At 26.7% G+C, this 25,412-nt stretch overlaps 2 protein-coding genes across 3 annotated transcripts in view; one reads left to right on the top strand and one right to left on the bottom strand.

The window, feature by feature from the left end:
- LOC126893829 (uncharacterized) overlaps positions 1-1,092 on the bottom strand; it is a 4,581-nt gene extending 3,489 nt beyond the window's left edge. The window contains exon 1 of the mRNA XM_050664348.1: positions 509-1,092. Within this exon, the coding sequence (XP_050520305.1) occupies positions 509-912 (404 nt within the window). The 5' untranslated portion in view covers positions 913-1,092. The remainder of the gene's footprint in view (positions 1-508) is intronic.
- Positions 1-25,412, top strand: part of LOC126893831 (probable serine/threonine-protein kinase DDB_G0283337) — a 42,125-nt gene that overhangs the window by 10,626 nt on the left and 6,087 nt on the right. The gene's annotated exons all lie outside the window — the stretch shown is intronic.

Below are 25,412 nucleotides of genomic sequence, written 5' to 3'. Positions count from 1 at the left end.
TTGAAAAGATAGCGTTTTCTTCTGTCCTTTTCTCAATACGTATTTCAATGTTTAATACCGTAAAATAATACATGAAAATTCAAATTTTCACAAACTTTAAAATGCTACAGAATATTTACTACTGAATATTAATAAGATATTTTTTTATTAAAATTTTTCTTAAATTCTACTCTACAAAATAGCTATCTTAGATTTTTTTTTTACATTTTATTTAAAATTTAAAAATAATTAATATTATTAATAAAATTAAAAAAAATTAATTATTGAGATATAGCTATAGACCTAACGTATAACTATTATTAAAAAAAAAATCAGCTAAAAATATTAACTGGATCAAAAGTTATTTAAGTTGTATATATATATATATATATGTTGTAAAATAAGAGTAATGTACATGTTTCTTCTTTAAACATAGAGTGATTAAAGAAGTATAGTTTGAATAACATGGATGAATTTACAAAATAACATTTTACAAAAATAATAAATTTATTAATGAAATATTATTTACTCTGGTGTTTTCGGATGTAGTAAGTTATGAAAACCAAAATTTATGTACTCGAGCTTGAATGCTTCATCATAAAATACTTTGAGATTATTACATACTTGGACATAAACTAAACAGGAAATTGAATAGTTATCGTGCTCCATCGCATCATCATTTTTTAATTCATCTTGAAAACTATAGTACTTATTGTTTGTAATAGAAGTAAATGAAATTATCGAAGATATAATGTTATGAAAACTTTTAACATCTTCAAAATCCTTAATAACCATCTCAACTTTAGGATTACCGTTGTTATCGAGGTACTCTTGTATGTCCAATTTTCTATTCGATTGAATGCCATCATTAATAATAGACATTTCATAAATAATACCTGTTTTTTTTTCATACTCATTAAATATGTAATTCATAAGTAATTTACTAAAGAATTGTGTGACATTATTAATATTTTCAAATAGAGTCTTTGAACTTTCTAATGCATCATTAAGTGTAATTAAACATTCAGTAAAATCATAAAATTGGTTTTTTAAATTATAGTTATCACAATATTGTAGTATTAAACCAATATTTTTAATGAAAATTTCTATAACAATTGTGTTGATATTATTAAACAACACACTGGGTACAGTAATATTATTTAAGATAACAGTTTAATGTATTTTTACTTATGTTAGTATAGTACAAGGTCAAAGGGACACATTCCTTTTACGATTATGNAGTTTCTAATAAAGTTTGGAATGGAATCTGAATTTACCATTAAACCGTCTGTTAAGTGTTGCATTGAAGAATCTTCGCCTGGAAATAGAACATATTTGATTACTTCTAATAAATATTCAGCATAATCGCTTTTATCCACGAGTCTATAGCTAGTTGTATCGATTTGATTTATCCAAAATATGAAAAAAGTGAAATAGTATATTTTTATGAACATTTTATAGTCAATTGAAAATATAGAAAACAAAATTTAGAATAACTTATTTGTTAGATTCATATTAGTTAGAATTTATACATATTTTATACAATTAAAGATGTATATTGACTAAAGTTTAGTTTATTTTATCTACTATTTGCAAAGTTGTTTTTAAAATTAAAATATTTGTTTAAGTGTTTTTGGAATAGTTCTAGATATTTGCGAGTTAACATTTTATTTTAAAATTCCGTCACATATACAAAATTATTCAGTTATTTTAAGTTAAATAATTTGGGAATGAATATTCTTAAAATATTTATATCAGCAATTTAATTATTAATAAGCTGTTTTAATTATTAATATTTATACAATTCATAATAATATAAGTGCAGTATGAATGAATAAAAAATTCTTTAAAAAGAAAATCATATTTTTAAATATTTTAATTGCAAGGTTTCAGCCAAACCACAGGACCTACTAATTACCTACAAGCTAGGAAAACATTGTAGAGTGACCTAATAGCCGAGCTAAGCGAGAATAGTTCTCTTTAACGGAGCTACTAGGTTTTGAGTTAAAAAAAAAACAAATATTAATGTAATGATAGAATAGTAAAAAGAGAAAAACAAAGGTCCATGTATAATACAATAACATAATTTTTTTTAAATTATTTAAAATATATATATATATATATAATTTATAAAAACAGAGGACAAAATAAACTAAAAACGAACGTGGTTTTTGGCATCTTTTTGTGGCAGTTGGTGATGACGCCGTGTGGTGGTAGTGCCAACTTCGAACAAGTTGGGTTGTTAAAGATAAAGTATGTCGAATGATAAAGAGTTTATTAAAAAATATTATTTCTCATAAAAAAATTGTGTGGATCCATAAACTTTTCAATAAGTTAAAGCATTATAAAGTTAAATATAATATGAATAATAAAATCGAGAATTTTCACACGAAAATAGCATTCGTTAGCCATTTTCTCCGTGAAGATAAAATAAAGTCCGAAATTTTTTTTTTCTATGATAAAGTACATTACATTAGCTTTAATTTAAGATATATATAAAAGTGTCAGTATTTCCAGAACACTTTCAAAAGTTAAGTTGAAAAAGTTAATTTTTTGTGAAAAAGTTGTCATTTTAAATCCCCCTGTGGGCAGGTAAAGCGTCAGATTTATAAAAAAATATATCAAATGATAGTTAAAAACATCAAGCATCTATAAAAAAAATTATATTGATATGTTCAATTTTCAAAAAGTTACGACAGTTTTTAGTAAAAAAAATTTTAAAAATTTGGAATATTAGCGATTTTTAAATTTTTTTGGAGATTTCCCTCATTTACGGGGAACGTAAATAATATAAAGATACGATTTGTAATCTTTTGACGTATAATTGAAAGAAATTGATTCGGTGAGAGCTGAGAAAAAGTGATAACAGACACAAAAAAAAAACATATCTTAGTAAAACCAATACCTTCTCAGCTTCGCATCGAAGCTAAAATGTAAAATATAAAATCGAGAATTTTCACACAAAAATAGCATTCAGTAGCCATTTTCACCAAAATTTAAGTTGAAAAAGTTAATTTTTTGTGAAAAAGTTGTCATTTTAAATCCCCCTGTGGGCAAGTAAAGGGTCAGATTTATAAAAAAAACATACCAAATTTTAGTTAAAGACATCAAGCATCTATAAAAAAAAGAAATATATTGATCGANAACAAATTTTAGTTAAAGACATCAAGCATCTATAAAAAAAAAGAAATATATTGATCGATACATCTTTCAAAAAGTTATAGCATTATAAAATTAAAAATAAAAAAAAAAGAATTTTTTTACAAAAATCGTATTTTAGCTTCGATACAAAGCCGAGAAGGTATTAATTTTTGAAAATGTTCCGGAAATAATGCGTCCTTTAACTCTTCGTTAGTCACCTTAACGATTAGAATAATCTTAGTCACCCGGGGTAATATAATACCCCATACTTTAAATTAATTTTTTAAATTAATTATTTCATAGAATTAATTTTTATTTTTTGCTAATATATTTTGAATATATATATAATTGATATTTTAATAGTTGAATGCTATATTTTTTAAATATTTCACGATTAGGAGGTGAATATGGTTTTACCTCCAAACAAAAGAAAACGTTTTTAATATGGCTGGGGTATTAAAATACCTCGTGGTGATTAACAAAGGGTTAAACTTATGTCAAATTAAAGCTTATTTTACATATTATAAAATGAAAAAAAACATTTTTTTTTTTAAATTTAAATACTATCTACAGATTTGCATCAAAGCGTTTTTTATGATAGTGATTTTAATCACTGTCAGATATCATCTATACTGGACCCAACCCAATCCCATTGTGCTGGGTTTTTTTTTATATGTTTCCAATTCATAGATAGGGTAGCAGGCGTCATATTGGCCTAGTGGGTAGTAACGTATGTACGGTTTACGGGATCCTGGGATCGATATTGGTGGTATCTAGTCTCTAGTACAATGCGGGTATATTCTCCATCCCTTCCATCATTAACCTAGCCAATAACCATTTTTACTTCCTATCATGTGAAAGAAGGCGATCACACTTTGTAGTATGGGAAATAGAAGGATATAAAATTGATCATTTTTTTATTATGTTTCAAATTTTGAATCCCTCTTAATAATAGAAAATAGTCTGATTTAAAAAAAATATGTCAAATAAAAGGGAAATATGTAAAATACTTTAAAAAATATATATATGAATCCATATATTACATACATATTTCAAACAATTTTAGGAATATAAAGCCAAAAAAATAAAATATGGAATTAAAAATTTTATCATAAAAATAGTATGTTTTAAACACGTCAGCCATTTGCACATAGAAGAAAAGTGTCATTTTTTTTTTAACTTATAGTACGTAACATAAGCTTTAAATTAACATAAGTTTGATGGTTACAGTATTTTCAATAATTAAGTTGAAAAAGTTTAATTTTCGTGCAAGAAGCTATTTTGAATCTTGTATACATTTAAAGGATCAGGTTTTAAAAATATATATACAAAAAGAAAAAAAAATACCTAAGGAATTTTTAGAAATCAAATTTTTTGACGCGTTCTTTTATCAAAAAGTCATAATAGTTTTAAGAAAAAAAAAGTTAGCACAGTGAGGTGGAGTCGAATGGCGATTTATAGCACGCTGTGCACCGCATTTAGCTGGACTTTGAGAAGTTGCGGTCAAAAGCATTAAGAGTTATACCGCGTCTTGGAAGAGACTAGGCTCACAAAAATTAGAGTAGAAGCTATACTGAATTTGCCACCAATAACTTCTATATATAGTGGCCATTCAAGAACTGAGATGGACAAGATCAGGAAGTATAAGGTCAAATAACCATACAGTGTTTTATAGTTGTGGCATAAATCACGAAGCTGGAGTAGGTTTCATAGTCAAGAATGATATACTGCCATATGTTAAAAGTTTTATAGCGTATAATGACAGATTGTGCTACATACAAGTCGAATGTAAATGGTTAAACATGACATTAGTAAACGGCTATGCGCCAACAGAAGAAAACGGAAATCAAATTAAGGAAAAATTCTATAGCGAGCTAGATACCATATATGAATGCATACCAAAAAAATACCAAAAATAATAATGGAAGACTTTAATGTAAAAATCGGGAAAGAGAGAGTTTTTGAACCAACAATCAGCCAAGAAAGTCTGCATCAAGTATCCAATGACAACGGAATAAGACTCATTACATTTGCAGGATCTAAGAATATGCGGATCAGTAGTACATTTTTCCCATACAAGAGAATACACAAAAAACCAGATTGACCACGTAGTGACAGATAACATAGTAAAACATTGGATCCATGATGTAAGAAGTCACAAAGGGGTAGGAACCCACTCAAACCACTTCCAAGTTAAAACGATACTCCGATTAAAACCACCAAGACAATAGTCGCGGAAGCCTAGAGATAAAACAAAATTGAACGTAGAAAACATGAAGAAAGAGAGTATTGTAAGAAAATACAAACAAACAATGATAGCTAAGCTAAACGTCGTAGAACAGTCACTAGACATTCAAAAGAAATGGGAAAATCTAAGAACCATTATTAAAACAACAGCGGAAGAAACAATTGGATTAGATCCCAGGAAAAGACCGAATAAATAGTTCAATGATAACTGCAAGAAGGCGATAGAAGACAGGGACAAAACAAAACTCGAAGTATTGAGATCTAATACAGAAGAAAAAAAGGCAAATACTAGCACAAAAACAGAGAGCATGCAAACAGGTAATAAGAAGGGAAAAAAGAATCTGGGAAAAACAAAAAATAAAAACCATTGAAGAGGAATACCTGTATTCCCGCACCTTTTTTGGAATAACAAACGAGTTAACGAAAAAACATAAACCAAGAACCATGATAATGAAAGATAGCAATAATGTACTGATCACAGAAGAAAAAAAGATTGCGGAAGAATTCAGAGAGACGTTTAAACAGTTATTGGGAAACCAGTGGATACAACAACCGAAGAGAATACAACTACCAAACTGCAGAACCTGAGGATAAAATACCAAGTAAAGAAGAAATAGAAGTAGCCATTAAAATGCTTAAGAATAATAAGGTCCTGGAGAAGACTCAATCATGGCTGAACTCCTGAAGAACGGTGGACAAAAACTAACGCAGGAAATATGGGACCTATTAAAAGAAGTATGGAAAACTGATAGGATTCCACCGGAATGGAACCTATCGATAATATGCCCCATATATAAAAAAAGAGGATCTCATGGATGTAAAGAATTATAGGGGAATATCCTTACTTAACACCGTATACAAGATTCTATCGAACACTCTACTAAACCGATTAAGACTATACGCCAATAACATCATAGGAGAATATCAGAGTGATTTCATGTCAAGCAGATCAACAACAGACCATATTTTCACGCTTAAACAAGTAATAGAAAAATACTATGAGTTCAACAGACCATTACATTTAATCTTTATAGACTTTAAACAAGCACATGACTCCGTACAAAGAGCAGAAATATGGAAATGCTTAAAGCTGTTAGGAGTCCCATCAAAACTAATATCGATGATAAGAGTGTGTACGGAAGGTTCAAGATGCGCAGTCAAATTTGGTCACGAGAAATCAGAAGAATTTCAAACAACAACAGGATTAAAACAAGGTGATGCACTGTTTATTTAACATAGTACTAAAAATGGCAGTAAGGGAAGTACAAGAAGAATATCAAGGAATTAACTGCTGCCGAAACTTTCCATTACTAGCATATGCCGACGACGTGGTAATATTAGGCGAAAGTGAGCAGGATATTCAAAAAGCAACGGAATTACTGATACCAAGTGCAAAAAAACGGGGACTCAACATTAATGAAACTAAAACAAAATATATGCGAACATAGGTAGGAACAAAGAACAGATGCGAAATGCAGCTGGATTACAGGTCTGAGGATATATGTTTGAGGAGGTAGATAATTTTAAATATTTAGGCACTAACTTAAATAGCACAAACGACAACCACGAAGAAATAAAAAAAACGCATGACATCAGGTAACAAATGTTTTTACGCCCTCTAGGGGTTGCTGGGGTCGAAGCTACTGTCGAAAAAATCAAAAGAACGACTTTACATGGTACTAGCTAGACCAGTGATAATGTATGCATTTGAGACATGGCCCACGACCCAAGGAGATGAGAATAGACTAGCTATCATGGAGAGGAAATTCCTCAGGAAGGTTTATGGACCAAAAAGAAACGAAGACCAAGCATATGAAATTAGGACTAACAGAGAACTGCCGGAATTATTCGGAAAACCAGACATAATAGCGGAAATACGCCACAAGAGACTGAGTTGGCTTGGACATGTACTAAGGACTAAGTCAATAGCAAATGCTGTATTAAGATGGATTTCTCAAGGAAAGAGGCCGATTGGAAGACCAAAATAGAGATGGATGGACAAAAATAAAAAAAAACTAAATCAATTTGGGATAGATAATATTACTGAAACGACTATGAACAGAGACAGATGGAAGGAGATTTTTTTTGCAGCAATGGGCATTAATGGCTTTTAAAGCTAGAAGAAGAAGAAGAAGAAAAGAGAAAAATTTACCACGACTCAAATAGAAAGTTGGGCATGTGATGAAATTATACTGTGACGATGACAACGTGGCAAGGTTAGCAAAGCTTTAAACCAACGCCGGTGAGTTTCCACAAGCTGTAAAGTTGTTATGTTCGTTACCTTTTGTTACCAACGGTTTGTAGCCGTGTTGTAATTTATCTAAATTTGTTACACTATATTTAATAAAGTTTCTGCACCTACGATGTATTAATTTTTTTTAATTTTTATGGCTTCTTAATTTGAGCATTACTATAGTTTCATAAGGTTTTTACATTTTTATAGCTTCTTAATTTTAGCATTTCTATGGCTTCTCAATTTAAGCGTTTCTATGGCTTCTTAATTTGAGCACTTCTATGGCTTCTCAATTTGAGCATTTCTATGGCTTCTCATTAATATTAAATTCTTATAGTTTCTTTTGTTGTTTAAAGACAAAATAATAACCATCCCAAAAAAACTCTCTAGTGTAAAAATTATTATAATTACCGTAAAATGGGCTTTTTTACTCTTAAAAATTAGTAAAGTTAAAGTACCCATAATATAACCTGAACCTCACAACTTTTTTTATTACCTCTGGTAATTATCTAAAACTACTTGCTTCTCTTTTATGTAATTTATATATTATATAAAACTCTATATATCTTATTATATTATAGAACTATGAAAAAAAATTTTCTATCAAAATTACTTAGTGTGCTTCGATTTTCAAAATTTTTTTTTCCAACGAAAGTACTCGGCCTCTAAATTTCAGCAAATTAGATCAGAAAATTTGTTGATATATTTATTCAAGTTTATTGTTATATGTATCTTTTTTGAGAATTTTGGCTTTATAATCAGATAACTGTTCACATGTACTTTGTTTTAGCTTCGATGCGAAGCTGAGAAGGTATTAATTTTACTATGATGTGTTTTTTTTTGTGTGTGTCTGTAAACGCTGAATCTGAGCCCTTGCTGGACCAATTTTGATGAACAATACGTCAAAAGATCTCAAAATGTATCTAGTCGATGACATTACCCTCAAAAATTGAAAAAAATTCCCTCGTTCCCCGTAAACGGGGGAAATCCCTCTAAAAATTACAGATTTAAAAATCACTAATTTTACTTAAAATTGTTATAAATTTTTTAAAAATGACCGAATCAATATTATTTCTCTGCTCTAACTTGATTTACATTTTTTAACGATACGCCAAATTATTACAATTAGTTGAAGGTGTTACCTTCAAAAATTGAAAACAAATTCTAATCTATCAATAAAACAATTACTTGTCCCGTGTTCTCCATACAGACAATTAAAATCATTCATTTCTAATGTTTTGAAAGCATTAATTGACGAATCAAGTTTGATATGATAGGTTTCAACTACAAAATGAAATCATTTTACTTTGTAATTTCATAATACTTTACTCTATTTGTGTGTTAAATATTCCAAATTTTTTTTTTAACATGTTGTTATATAAATCATTTCTAAAAATAAATGATTGTCAGTTTCTTCTGGATAAATAATGGATTTTTACAATTAAAATCAAAATTTATAATACGCTCAATTAAGTAAATTTTTTTTACAACTTTGTTTTGATTGATTTTTTTAGTTAAAGTAAATCATTAAAATTAATTAACTTCTGAATATTTCATATATGATTATATATGAAAATTTACTATAAATAGTAATTATGAAATTTCCTGACTGCGTATTTGAAAACATCGAGAAAAGTTGATTTAGAAAAGTAAATTTTTGTTTCTGATGAAAGTTCCCTGTAGTCCAGTGTATAAAACTTATAATTTTATTATAAGTAACAAACATTTTTATTGGAAAGTATTGCGTCAAGCTCTTTAAATTTTTATTCGCGTTAAAAATAAAGAAACATACTACTAATTAATTTTTTTTATAATATCTCCGTAAAAATTACAATATTAAATTATTGAATATCAATTTCATACTAAATTTAATTACTAAAATTGTTATTTATCCATGTATAATAATTATAAATCAAATGACTTATCTGGGTATAATTAATGAAATAGAAGTTGATGTTGCTTTTGTNTAACTTATCTGGGTATAATTAATAAAATAGAAGTTGATGTTGCTTTTGTCCATTCAATTTATCCATCAATTTCTTAGAATTAAACACTATCTACAGATTTGCATCGAAGCGTTTCTTATGATAGTGATATTAATCACTGTCAGATATCATCTTTACTTGTTCCAACTAGCCACGTCCATACTGTGCTGCGACCCCACTATACTACCGTTTTATATTTACATTCATTAAAATTATTTTATTTTAATTATTTAAATAAAAAATTTTAATTGATCTCATTTTGATTAATTTATAAACTGTTATAACAAAGATTATCATCTTTATTTTTCTAATTTTTTTTTTTTTGTATTTTGACTTAAAATTCATTTTTAATCATTTTTAAATTGAAATATACGAAAATTATCAGATTTTCCTGTCATTAATTAATATATCATAAAAATTCGAAATATTTCAACTGTAACATTATTAAACTTTTGTGCTCGTTTAATATTTGTAAATATCATTTTATTAATATTTTAAATAATTTAATAAATGTGTTTATTATACTTGACCGCAAAAAGAGGATATTGAAGGGTACGATACTCCTGGATATTAATTAGATGGACTTAAAAGTAAAATAGATGAACCTGATTATTAATGCACGATGGTAATAATGCATCTTAACGCATATTTTAACTTAAAAGAAGCAAACATATTTAAATAAGTTTAACTTTCTATGCTATATTGATTTTTTATTTATATAATATTTATAAAAATCTGTACTACCCTTGTCAGGTATTTTCAAATAAAATAAAATACAAAACCCAGAATTTTAACACAAAAATAGCATATTTTTGAATACGGTAGTCAATTTTACCATGAAGACAAATCCAGAGGTCAAATTTTTTTTTTTCAAATTAAAGTATATTACATAAGCTTTAATTTAAGATATATATAAAAGTGTCAGTCTTTCCGAAACATTTTCAAAAGTTTAATTGAAAAAGTTCTACTTTCTATATGCATTTTAAAAGGTTTGCACCCTCCCTGTATAAAGGGAAATGGTCCGATTTTAAAAAAAAGTATGTCGAATGAAAGAAGTATATATAAAGTATTTATCATTAAAGAATAAAGTTGATTCATGCATTTTTTAAAAAGTTATAGCAACATAATGTTAAAAAATGTAAAATATAATATCAAGAATTTTTTCACAAAAATAGCATATTTTTGCATACGGTAGTCATTTTCACCATGAAGACAAGTCCAGAGGTCAAATTTTTTTTTTTCAAATTAAAGTATATTACATTAGCTTTAATTTAAGGTATATATAAAATTGTCAGTCTTTCCGGAACATTTTCAAAAGTTAAGTTGAAAAAGTTAATTTTTTGTAAAAAAGTTACCATTTTGAAACCCCATCCTTTGGGCTGTTAAAGGGTCAAATGTTCACAAAAATATATAAAATGATAGGTAATTATCTAAGGTATCTATAAAAAAAAAAATTATATTGATTCGGTCATTTTTAAAAAAGTTATGGCAATTTTAAGTAAAAAAAATTGAAAAAATATCGAAAATTAGCGATTTTTAAATTTGTAATTTTTTGGGGGATTTCCCCCGTTTACGGGGAACGAGGGAATTTTTTTCAATTTTTGAGGGTAATGTCTTCGACTAGATACGATTTGTGATCTTTTGACATATTGTTCATCAAAATCGGTCCAGCGAGAGCTGAGATTGAGCGTTCACAGACACAAAAAAAAAAATAAAAAAACACATCATAGTAAAATTAATACCTTCTCAGCTTCGCATCGAAGCTAAAAAACAATATTCGTGTCATTTTATCTTAGTATTTTATCATTTAGAGTAAAACAAAGACAAGTTTCACGCGTGATAAATAAATATGTGATTAATAAATTCCCTAATTATTTTAATGAAAATAAAAAATTATGTTGAGTTAACCAATCCTTTCGAAACATATTCATACAAGTAGGAGAATTGCTGTATTTTTAATGTGTTGATATGTGATTGCATACAATACAATTGTTGATTAAACATTTTTCTTTGGAACCTAAAAAAATATAACTTTGAAATGATTAATAAATTATATTAACTTTTCCAATTTAATTTTGTGCTGATTTATAGAATTCAAAAATTTATAATAAAAAAAAATGGATTAGATAAAAAAAATAATATAAATAACAATTTAAACAAAAATTAGAATAAAGTCATATCTCCAAATTATTATAAAATTTAAATTTTATATTAAAAGTTTATTTTATTCATAGTATGTATAAATATTTATTTTCCTTTGTTTAATATGTTATAATATATAACATTAAGTTTTAAAAAGATGAAGATAAATTTAATATTCTATAATAATTTTGTTTTAACAAATCTCATCAATATAGAACCATTTTAATAATCTGCTTAAAATATAATTACCACTTTTTTTGCGTAAATCGGAACATTTACAATATAAACATGATGAACTGAAATGTTTATATTCATTATAATATGGGAGACATAATCTTCCTTTACAACATTTTGACTTATACATTACTTTATCGTTAGGAATTTTTTTGCATCTATAACAAACTAAATTACATAAAAAAAAGAAAACGGTAGCACAGTGGAGTCGCGGCATAGTGGAGACATTGCATAGTAGGGTCCAGTATAGATTTAATCTGACAGTGATTAAAATCACTATTATAAGAAACGCTTCGATGCAAATCTGTAGATAGTGTTTAATTTTAAAAAATTGATGGATAATTGCAAAAGCAACATCAACTTCTATTAAAATAAAATACAAAACCCATAATTATCATACAAAAATAGTATATTTTTCAATATGGTAGCCATTTGCGTATAGAAGATAGATCGTCGGGACAAATTTTTTTTTTTCATTTTGTAGTACATAAAATAAGCTTTAATTTTATATATGTTTAAAGGACGCAGTATTTCCGGAACATTTTCAAAAATTAAGTTGAAAAAGTTATTTTTTGTAAAAAAGTTACTATTTTAAATCCTCCCAGTGAGCAGAATAAGTGTTAGATTTTCAAAAAAAATTATATCAAATGAAAGGGAAATATCTAAGGTTTCAATACAAAAAAATATTATTTTTATTTGTTCATTTTTGAAAAAGTTATGGCAGTTTTAAGTACAAAAAACATCCCGATAAAATGTAATTTTTATCGCAAACATTACATTTTTTTTTAAATTTTCGACAGCCATTTGCACATAGAAGATAAGATGTCGGGACAAATTTTTTTTTTTCATTTGATAGTATATAACATAACCTTTGATTTGATATATGTTTAAAGGACGCAGTATTTCCGGAACATTTTCAAAAGTTCAGTTGAAAAAGATCTATGTTTTTTACAATATTTTAAGTTTTGAACGCCCCCTATATAAGGGGAAATTGTCCAATTTTAATAAAAAGTATGTCAAATGAAAGATGTACTTATAATGTATTTAGAAAAAAAAAATTTGTGCTGATATATACATTTTTCAAAAAGTTATAGCATTTTTAAGTTGAAAATTTAAAATCGAAAATCGAAAATTTTAACACAAAAATAGTGTTTTTTTAACTACGGCAGCCGTTTAAATGTAGAAAAAAAAGTGTCGGGACAAATTTTTTTTTTTCATTTTGTAGTACATAAAATAAGCTTTAATTTGATATATGTTTAAAGGACGCAGTCTTTCCGGAACATTTTCAAAAATTAAGTTGAAAAAATTAATTTTTGTAAAAAAGTTGCCATTTTAAATCCCCCCCAATGAGCAGGTTAAGTGATAGATTTTCAAAAAAATGATATCAAATGAAAGGTAAATATCTAAGGTTTTAGTATAAAAAAAAATTATGTTGATTTGTTGATTTTTCAAAAAGTTATGGAAGTTTTAAGAAAAAAAAGTGAAAAAATTTCGAAAATTAGCGATTTTTAAATTTGTAATTTTTTTGGATATTTCCCCCATTTGCGGGGAACGAGGGAATTTTTTTCAATTTTTAAGGGTAATGTCTTCAACTAGATACGATTTGTGATCTTTTGACGTATTTTTGAAAGAAATCGGTCCAGTGAGAGCTGAGAAAAAGTGGCAACAGACATAAAAAAAAAAAAAAACACATCATAGTAAAATTAATACCTTCTCCGCTTCGCATCGAAGCTAAAAAAAATCATAGTAATTAACGCATCGAAGCTAAAAAAAAAAAACATTAATTGTCATTATGTATAAACTGTAATTTAAATTGTTTTCTACGCTAATAAGTAGGCTCGTATTTAAGAGGTGTTGTACACGGGCAATTCGCCCGATGGTATTATTTAGATGAACAAAATTAAAACTATAATGAATGAAACACTTTTGTGTTTTAAATTATATTTTTTTTAACAGAGTTAATATTTACATTTCATTAAAATTAATATTTCATGTCGTTAGTTTTAATTTTGTGTAAAATATAGTATAATAAGAAAAATTATGTACTCTCATAAGAAATTTATTTTATGGAATCAAAGGTAGTTAGTTACATTAGAGGAAATTTGGTATAGAAATAAAGAGACTAAAAAAGGAAATTTGTAGCGCAGCTGCTGAAGAATATCAAAAGTGTATCGGAAAACATTTGCAAAGAAGAGGCTATAAACGGAATTAGATCTAGTGCACCCAAGACGTCATAGAGACTAACCTTATCACTAGGTCACTATACATTTAAGTTTTAAATGTCGATAGAATTCCATTGATAACGTGATGTGGCGTTAAAGAACACCAGTGTCATGTAAATATTAGCGATTATCAAATTTAGGTAATCACCAAATAGTTTTCTTGTAGCTATGGAAATATAACTTTTACATTTCTATAAAATTTCAAATTTTTAATACCCTCATTTTTATTATTACTGCATTCGACACACTTCTCAAAATGATTCTTTATTACTTCAGGAGGGATACAATTTGAGCAATTATTAAATTTTAGACTGTAATATAGGTCATTATTTTATAAAACTGAAAACAAAGCATTTTTGTAATGTTTGATTTAACTATGAATTTCTTAATCTATTATTACAAAAATATAATATAGTTTATTATTTGTAAACCTAGAAGTAGAACACTTATGTAATGTTTAGATTAATTGTAATTCCCCAAATTATTGTTACTAGACCAAGAAATAAATATTTATAAACATTTTTGAAAATGATTACTATATGAATTTTATAAAAAGACAAACAAAATATTTTAGTATATAAGATGAAACGGAATGAATTAAAAAGGGAGAAAGAGAAGACCTCGGGAGTACCGAAGGTAATCTCTTTCCGTGTGGTACGTTTGTGACTTTAAGTTTTTATTTTGTGTATTATTTATTTATCCGTTTTTAAGTGTATCAATATTTTATATGTTTTTATTTTGATTGATTATATCTTTATTAACTACATTTTGCGTTATTATTGAACTACTAAAAATATAAGTTAGAACAAAAAGATTGTTCCATATTTAAATACAACAAAGTGATATAGTTAAATACAACAAGACATTGAAAATAAAACAATTTCTTAGCTTCAAAAGTTTCAAAACAAATGCCGCAACCTGAAAAAAAAAATAACAGTATATGTATAAAAAATTAACATTTGTTTAATAGCTACGAATAATAAACATTTCATTTAGAGGAGAGGAAAAACACTTGCTTATAAGACCTTAGAAAGCATTGTATATGAAAAACTGTGGAAGGAGGAGTGATCTTAAAAATGTAATAACTCATAAAGAAAATAGGAAATTTGTTTCATATTACATTAGAGAATACTAGAGAGTGTTCAGTAAGTAAGAAACATATCAATTGTTATAAACAATGAGAAAAATAAAAACCCTTTTCCTTACTTACTGAACATACTTATTATGAAGAAATATTAGGGTCATTCCATGTGAAATTACCTAACGTGTGTGCTGGTATAGTTCTGAAATTTATGAGATTTATATCATAGACTTCTTAAAGGTCATTGATAACAAAAATAATATTTTTTGTTTTTATTATTATTTTTTTACCAGATAGCGCATTTTTTATAATTAAAAACATGAAAAAACAGAATATTTTTAAAATTATTGTTCTTGTTTAATACTAAGGAAAGTATAATGTCTATAAGTGGTCTTTATTATACATAAGGTATTAATTTTATCATATTACTTATAGTGACTTTTGTACCAATTTCTTCATGTAATATGACATTGTTAAATAGCATTTAAAACTGGTTATCTATTTTTATTAAATATAACAGGATTGTCCATATAAAATGACAATTGTGTGTCACCGAGCAGTCAAGTCAATGTGTAACTCTTATTGTTGTGACTAGTAAATTGTGTGTTAATAAAATCGATTTTAACTATTGTTTTTGATTATAATTAGTTTAAATTTATTATTATGGAATGCTCAGTCGGTATAGCAGTGAACGAAGAGTGTCACAAATCGGTTTACGGTGTTAATAATCAATTATTATTAAATATTTTTGATTTTTCTAATGAAAACCAACAACTACTTGCTTATAGAATAAACTGTTCTTTAACTACAATTTGTGAGTATCACAGTAAAACATATTTAGATTATTTTTATTTTGTGTTCGGTAGAAAATGTTCTGATCCATTTAATATACATAAAATAACTGTCCGCAAAGGTCTAATTGAAATAAAACTACAAACCGTTCTTGAATATTCAAATTTGGAATTAATACCTGAAAAGGCCTTATGTAAAACATGTTTAAAACGTTTGAAAGATTCGGCTGATTACTTGAATATGAGTGTTGAGCATGAAGTACCCGTGTATGAGTCTATAGAAAATAATTTAGAAACAATAAATAACGCTTGTAACAATTTAGGTATATCACCTATTCTATTGAAATAGAATTACTATTACTATTACTTAAGTAAAACTCGTCGGCCAGTTATTATTGAAAAAAAAGCTGAAGCTATAATTACTGTAGTAAAAAAAAACTTTTCTCGGCTTATGAAATTCCTTCATATTCTTTTAATAGCATNATGAAATTCCTTCATCTTCTTCTAATAGCACACATTTTATTTCTAACGGTAATTATGTCGTTAAAGAGTATGAAAGTTTAATAAATAACTTAAAAATAAAATTTAATGAAACCAATGAAACTAGCCAACACATAAGAATTTTAAGTCTGTTGCCTAAATCTTGGTCAGTTTCAAAAATTTGTGAAGAGTTTGGTGCCACAGAATACTTTGTGAAAAAGGTAAAAAAATTAGTCGATGTTCATGGTGTTTTACCTGACATTGTCGTTCAAAAACCTGGTCGAGCAATTGATTCAAATGTAGTAAAAAATGTTGATGACTTTTATCATAATGACGATTATAGCAGGTTATGTCCCGGTATGAAAGACGTCATTAATATAAAAGATGCTGATGGTAAAAAAATTACTAAACAAAAAAGATTGATTTTGTGTAACTAAAAAGAATTATATATAAATTATAAAACGGAAAATCCTAATGATAAAATTGGTTTTTCTAAATTTGCTGAATTAAGACCTAAATGGTGTATTTTAGCTGGAGCAAGTGGTACACATTCTCTATGCGTGTGCGTGATCCATCAAAATATAAAACTTATGGTTGAAGGGGCTAAATTAAGTTTAGACTTAGTCAATTTAATAAAAAGTATTGTCTGTGATATTAATAACGAAATATGTATGCTCAATGATTGTAATCGATGCCCTGGACCTGAAAATCTCAAACGTCAAATGCTTAATTTAGATACTACCACGATAACTGATCAAATAGTATATAGTCAGTGGGTGCACACAGATCGTACAACACTTGTCAAAATTACTCAAAATAGAGCAGAATTTTGGGAAAAATTAGTTGAGCAGCTACCTATTGTTAAAAAACACCATTTCATTTCAAAAGCTCAGTCTACGTACTTACGTGAAAAGAAAAACTCTCTTGCTGTAAATGAGTGTATTGTGTTAGGCGACTTTGCTGAGAATTTCACGATCGTGATCCAGGATGAAATTCAAAGCTACCACTGGGTAAATTCTCAAGCAACTTTACATCCTTAAACAATTTATTATAAATCTAACGCAATTGATTCTTTACAAACAAAAAATTATTGTATTATTAGTGATAATTTGACACATTATACAGATGCGGTTTATGTTTATCAATCTCACTTAATTAAAAAAATAAAAGATTTCATGCCAAATATAAAAAAAATTCAANGCGGTTTATGTCTATCAATCTCACTTAATTAAAAAACTAAAAGATTTCATGCCAAATATAATAAAAATTCACTACTTTTCTGACGGAGCTAGCAGCCAATATAAAAATTATAAAAATATGGCCAATCTATGTTATCACACAGCAGATTTTGGCTTAGAAGCAGAATGGAATTTTTTTGCGACCGCACACGGTAAGAGTCCATGCGATGGTATAGGTGGTACAGTTAAGCGATTGGTCTATAAAGCTAGTTTGCAAAGAACTTCGAATAATCATATTCTTACGCCAAGAGCAATGTTTGATTATTGTAAATTAAATATAAAAGGAATTGAGTTCTTGTATATAACTGCTTTAGAGGTACTTTCACTTGAACACCACTTAGGTGAGCGGTATAAAACTGTAAAAAAAAGTCCTGCAAGTCGTCAACATCACAGTTTTATACCTGAAAAGGGAAATTCTCTGAATTATAAGATAACTTCAAAGTCCACCAAATCCAATACTATAAAAATTTTGTAAATTATAAGAACAAAATAATTAGATATAATATAAACAAAAATAAAACTTATATGTATGTATAAATAGAATTAAATAATATTTCAGAATAAATTAAAATGAAATATATAATAAAAATTATTCTCTATTACACTAAAAAATATAACACATNGATATGGGTCAAAAGAACATAACTAAAAGTTTCTAAAAAGAAAAAAAAATTTTAATTAAAAAATTGTTTGACCTTCAAATTTTGCTATTAAAATACTGCAAAATTTTAAAAATTTAAAACAAAATTTCGATGTTCAAAAAAATTCAAAATTCATAAACTTAAGAATGAAATTGAAGTACTATTTAATATGAGTAAAACAGTGCTAGTTCCACAATGATAGCTTATTTGGATGTGAAGTTATAGGCTCTAGAACATAGGCTGTTTTATCATGTATTTAATAATTAATTATAATTATAACTATTATAAAAAATGCGCTATCTGGTAAAAAAATAATAATAATAATAAAATATTATTTTTGTTATCAATGACCTTTAAGAAGTCTATGATATAAATTTCATAAATTTCTGAACTATACCAGCACACACGTTAGGTAATTTCACATGGAATGACTCTAATATTTCTTCATAATAAGTATGTTCAGTAAGTAAGGAAAAGGGTTTTTATTTTTCTCATTGTTTATAACAATTGATATGTTTCTTACTTACTGAACACTCTCTAGTATTCTCTAATGTAATATGAAACAAATTTCCTATTTTCTTTATGAGTTATTACATTTTTAAAGTGAATCTTCTTTATAGAGAGTTCGGAAAAACAATTATTAGGTATAAAATGTATTGTTTTATTATACGAATAATAAAATTTTGGCCGTATAATTAATAAAACAATAGATAACTTAATCTTCTTAGTTTTCCAGTTGATTCTATCAAATTTTTATAAATATTTTATATTATTCTAAAGAAGAAATCATCTAAATAATATGATCTTCTTTTTCCTCGTCTTTATCCCAATTACTTGGGATCGGCCACCCTTATCCTAAACTTCCACTTGACACGATCTTCCACATCATCTACTCTCACATCAGCTGTCCTCAAATCGCATTCAATAGCATCCCTCCATCTTTTTTTTGGTTCCTCTACCTTTTCTTCCTTCAATATTCATTTCACTAACTGTTATTACCGCTTCCGATTCCTTGCTCCTCATAACATGACCAAACCATCGAAGTTTATTTTCTCACATCTTATCTACAATTAACGCTACACCTATACTCCTTCTTATATATTCTTATATATTCTTGTATATTATTATATATAGCACACCAGACGCTCCTCTACACTTTAACCACCAGCACTTATACTGTGTCCAACATTCCAAGTACCTATTTTTACTTTATTCCTATCTTCCTTATCTATCTTTATTCCTATCTATCTTTCTTCCTTATACACGAGTCCAGCCTAGAGTTAAGGGGTGATGTCCCTACACCGTTGACACTATAAGTGTTGAGTAGACCTGTACACATGACTGGTGAAACAGCTACCGCACAAGATGTCCGGCTGGTATCAAACACTTTATTCCTTAGTCCTTCTCCATTTTTAACTACTTTATTCCCTCTCACCTGTTCACGCGTTTATCTGAGATGGTTGGGTTGGGTTGGGTTAGTTTATCCGCTTAAGTTTTGTTCAGGACGTCTCATACTTTTTGATAAACGCCGGCTATCGACCTGATGCAACCTCATTAGTCGCCTCTTACGACTTGTAGAGGGACCATGAAAGTATTCATATCCCCTATCTACAGGGGATCTAAATTAACGATATCTCAAAATAAGTTTTTTTATTTTTTTTTTGTGAAATCCTGAAGCATATTAGCTTAAATTTGATTTCATAATTTTTTGTTGTTATTAAAAAAACCCAGCATAGGGGGGTCGCGGTACAGTGGTGACGTGGCATAGTCGGATCAAGTATAATGATATCTGACAGTGATTAAAATCACTATAAAAAAAAAACGCTTCGATGCAAATCTTTAGATAGTGTTTAATTTTAAAAAATTGGTAGATTATTCCAAAAGCTACATGATCTGCTAGTTCCTTATTAATATCCTGATTAAGATAAATTATGTCGAATGAAAAAGGGATTATTAAAAAATATTATTTCTCATAAAAAAATTATGTTGATCCATACACTTTTCAATAAGTTATATCATTATAAAGTTAAAAATGTAAAAAATAAAATCGAGAATTTTCACACAATAATAGCATTTGGTAGCCATTTTCACAATGAAGACAAAATGCAGTCCGAAATTTTTTTTTGCATAATAAAGTACATTACATTAGCTTTAATTTAAGATATATATAAAAGTGTCTGACTTTCCGGAACACTTTAAAAAATTAAGTTGAAAAAGTAAATTTTTTGTGAAAAAGTTGTCATTTTGAATCCCCCCTGTAGGCAGGTAAAAAGTCAGATTTATAAAAAAAATATATTAAATGATAGGTAAAGATATCAAGCATTCATGAAAAAAAAATTATATTGATGTGTTTATTTTTGAAAAAGTTATGGCAGTTTTAAGTAAAAAAATTGAAAAAATCTCGAAAATTAACGATTTTTAAATTTGTAATTTTTTTGGAGGTTTCCCCCATTTACGGGGAACGAGGGAAATTTTTTCAATTTTTAAGGGTAATGTCTTCGACTAGATACGATTTGTGATCTTTTGACGTATCGTTTAAAGAAATCTGTTCGGTGAGAGCTGAGAAAAAGTGGCAACAGACACAAAAAAAAAAAAACACATCATAGTAAAATTAATACCTTCTCAGCTTCGCATCGAAGCTAAAATATTTAAATCAATAGTTCAACAATTTTTTAATTTAAGTAAAAATGTAATTCAGATCATTATCATCTTTTGAAAATGCTATTTTTTTGTCTATACAAAAAAAAAATATTTTATGTAATCTTGAAAATTTATAATAACGATTTAATAAGTACCACTATTAAAAAATTAACTTGAATATATACAAAATAATGTTTTAATGTATATCACGAGAAGTAAAGTGATATTAAGTAGGAATTAAAAATAGTAAAATCAAAAACTAAAATATCCTAGCTTCAAAGTTAGGGTTTTTCTAGTTCCCCTATTTCAAATTATATTTAAATAAAAAATAAACATCGCCATAGTATATCCCACGATAATCGTTTACAAATTCATTAGTCATTCGATTTTTTGTAAATTTTGCGCCTTCCTCTAACTTTATGTTGAAAAAAAATATAGTTTAAAAAAACTAAAAAAACACGCTTTTAAAGTAAATCGAACTAAAAAGTTAAAAATTGTTTTTAACTTTTTAGTTTCATGTTATGATAGTAGTTACTATTAATATCTTGGTAGATACAGGTAACGGGAAATTAGAGTTCGATTCCGGAAAGGGAGTCAAATAAACAGCTACCACATCCAAGGAAAGCAGCAGGCGCACAAATTACTCTCTCCCAGAACGTGGAGGTAGTGACGAAAAATTACAATACGGAAATCATCACTCGTAATCGGAATGAATACTTTATATCTCTTAATTAAAATAAAGCAAGTTAATATATAAATTTTAATAGTAATTAGAATATATATATATACATACAAGTAAAGCGACTTAAGTACGTAAATTTATACAGAAATAGTGTTGCCATCGTGTGGAGAGCGTGACGTGGGGTGGGATGAAAGCGTTATGACAGTCTAGTCTCAAGGCCATAGACGACGGAATATGCGATAACTCGTGGAGAGTTACAAACATACATACATACAGGTGAAACTAATATAAGCGTGTTAAAATAATTTCACTTTAGTGTAACTCATCAATTTGTATTAAAATTTCGTTAGGAGTTCTGAGATGTGGTTTATTTTTAGTTTAAAAGATTGCATAACGAGAAAACCCAGAAAAAACCACGGATAATGTGATTTTATTTTAATTTCGTGAGTTCATTTCATATATCATTATTTATTGAAACCGATCATAGTTTTTACCATTAAAAATGTACTAGAACTGAATTACTAAAATTATAATTTTTTTTTCTTTTCAAGTGGGAAATAAAACAATCACATAATTTAAATGAACATTTCGAGCTGAATATTTTAAATATTATTAGTAATAATAATTAATCTATTGAAATAATTTATTACTATAGATTAATTAGAAATAATTATTTTGGCGTAATCGGCACACTACTTTTTTCTGACATTAATCACGAATAATAATGCACTATACCACTGAGATTGTAAATGTTTGTTTAGGTGTTCGAAAAATATTCATAACTATAAAATAAGATGCACTAATTAAGATGCAAAAAATTTAAAAGTTATTAGATAATTTTTAAATTACAGTTTATTTTTTTATGCAATAAAAATGCATAAATTTCAGTAAAAACGAATAACAAGAGCAATTAATTTATAAATTATATACACTTATATAATAAAATTTTATACCTAAAATTTACATTACATAATATGTAATGTTTATTGATATTATATCTACTTACTTATTTTCATAACAATAAAATAAACAAACAAATTATTTATAGATAATAATTACATATTAGTAGGTATGTCATAAGCTTTTTTGCCAACCTAACTATACGCTTAAAAAAGTTACTAAATTTTTACATGCATGTATTGGAAGTTTCAGTGACAATATTAATTTAAATTAATGAAAGTAACGCATAATGTATAAGGGTGAATTAGAATAAATAGTGATAAAAATTTTATATTTGTGTACGAATTTTCGAAACTTTAGGTAAAAACTTCACTACTTGTGTGTAAGACAATCGTGTATATTAAAAATATCATATTGACGTATTTGAATTTTTGGACCATTTAGGTTTAATTTATTAGTTAATAAGATATTTTATTTTAATAAATAATGTAGGTTAATATGTAGGGAACTGTTGGTTATGAGTTTAACATTTTTACGTTTAAAGTTTAAAAGTGGTTCAAAACAAAACTCATTTAATTTTGTATAAATGTATCTTTAATCATTTCGCTTATAGTTTAACATTTGTTCATTCAAAAATCTAAAAACCCTCTTATGAACTTAACTGACTTTTTATTAAATAGATATTTGATAAATCAATTTGTTATATCAGTTAGTGATGTAATATTAAACCAAATGATTGGTTATGATTTCAATTAAAATTGGAGTAAACAATTAATAAGTTTAATGTTAAAGTTTAAAAAAAACATCATTAGTTTAATTTTGAACTAAACCGTGGATATATAAAATACAAGGTGATACTTTTAACAATGGCCAATAATTTTTTCCTACATATTTTACTAGCTTATAAAATTTAAAAATAAAAAAATAATACGTTGATAACTACTTTTGAACAAGTATTTCAGAAATTATTAACAATTTAAAGTAATGATTATAGGTGAGGTGTAGGTGCTGTTATTTTTATCACTAGACATATCTTGGATTCACTTCTTCTTACGCCTAGGTATAAAAATGTTAATAACTTCTGAAATACTGGTGTAAAAGTTGTTATAGAATTAGCCATTATCTTAATTAGATCATTATCTATTTTATTATATATGCTGCCGTTTAAAAAAATAAAGTTGACACCCTATAAGATATAAGGGATGAACATAAAAAAAGGAATGAATTAGGATACATATATAATTAACAGAAGCCAAAAAAAAAACAAAAATAAGATTATATTAAAAGAAATTAAGTGGCTAGTGTTAAAAGAAATAAGATTGAATTTTTTTTTGAAAAAGCATTTTTCATAGATTAATAGTCAAATAAAAAGCACTATAGGTTTTGAAATAATAGGATCTTTTTAATTATAAATCTAAGTATAAATTTCTATAATATAGAATAATAATTGATTTCATAGTGAAAAACTAATTATACTTATAAAGAGAAAACTGTATTAAAACTATTACTTACTAACTTTTGAAGAAACCTCTAATAAAAAATAACCATAATAATTATAATTTATTTTAAAAAAGAAGTAGAAATCGTATTATTATTTCATGATCCAATAAGTAAATTTTAAAGTCATTTACTTTGAGAAGAAATATTGGTTATTTAAAAATTACACTGTACAAAGATTATTTTAATTAATGTAGTCCCAAATTGGTCACGATAAATAGAAAAATAACAAATTTCATGTTACCTGCTACATGTATTAAAAAATATACTAATATTGCTGATAGTGAAATAACCGGTTTCTGAAATATAATTGAAAGTATTTTATATGCGTATGTGTTAATTTTTATCAGACATATTTTTTTCAATTAATAATAGAAGGTCATAACTTATAAAATTAGAAAGACGCGTATTTATTGGAGCAAATATATTTACCCAATTAAATATTTGTCACTCTAATTATCAATTCATCTACGAACTCCTAACCATTTCTGTAATAAAATCCTAACCTACGGATATACTTACCATTTTTTAATTACTTAAATATTTTTATTTTTTATTTAAATATTTTNCATCTACGAACTCCTAACCATTTCTGTAATAAAATCCTAACCTACGGATATACTTACCATTTTTTAATTACTTAAATATTTTTTTTATTCAAAAATTTTGAACTTTTAAATGTGAAAAATAATAATATAGCAAAATGATCGTTTATATACGAATTCAACTGTACTTTAAATAAAAATGCCCCGTAAATATTTACCAGTATTATTCTCTTGAAAATAAATTATAAGTTTAGATGATAGTCTTAAAACATATGTTATTTAAATTTAATTTTAAATTATTCTACTCTCTTTAAAATTAATAAAAACGAGTATGTTTTAAGATATGAAACTAAGTCTTCTAAACTAGAAAAAAAACTAAACTTTAAAAAAAACGCTTTTATATAAAATTTAATATCATAGATACTTAAAACTTTCCACTACTTATACTTCTTAATTTTAAACATGAATTTCTTTATACTATAATACATTTAACTTAATAAGAATTACACTCTTTAATTTTATATGATAAAGATTATTCAGAACAATGTACTGATTACCATTGCAGGGTTGTTCTTTTTAATACACGGTATTTAAACACCGAAAATGTCGAAATTTACATTGGTCTTATAAGATTAATTTTAAACGTTTTTAATTATTGTAGTATAATTATTAACACATGTACTAAATATCACATATGTATGAATAAAGCCAAAAATCATCTAAGGAATGTTTCC

This window comes from Daktulosphaira vitifoliae, unplaced genomic scaffold, assembly GCF_025091365.1.
Source record: "Daktulosphaira vitifoliae isolate Bord-2020 unplaced genomic scaffold, ASM2509136v1 Scaffold_1, whole genome shotgun sequence".
Taxonomy (NCBI): domain Eukaryota; kingdom Metazoa; phylum Arthropoda; class Insecta; order Hemiptera; family Phylloxeridae; genus Daktulosphaira; species Daktulosphaira vitifoliae.
Note: the sequence above shows the minus strand (reverse complement) of the source record. Positions and strands in the feature narration are given on the sequence as shown.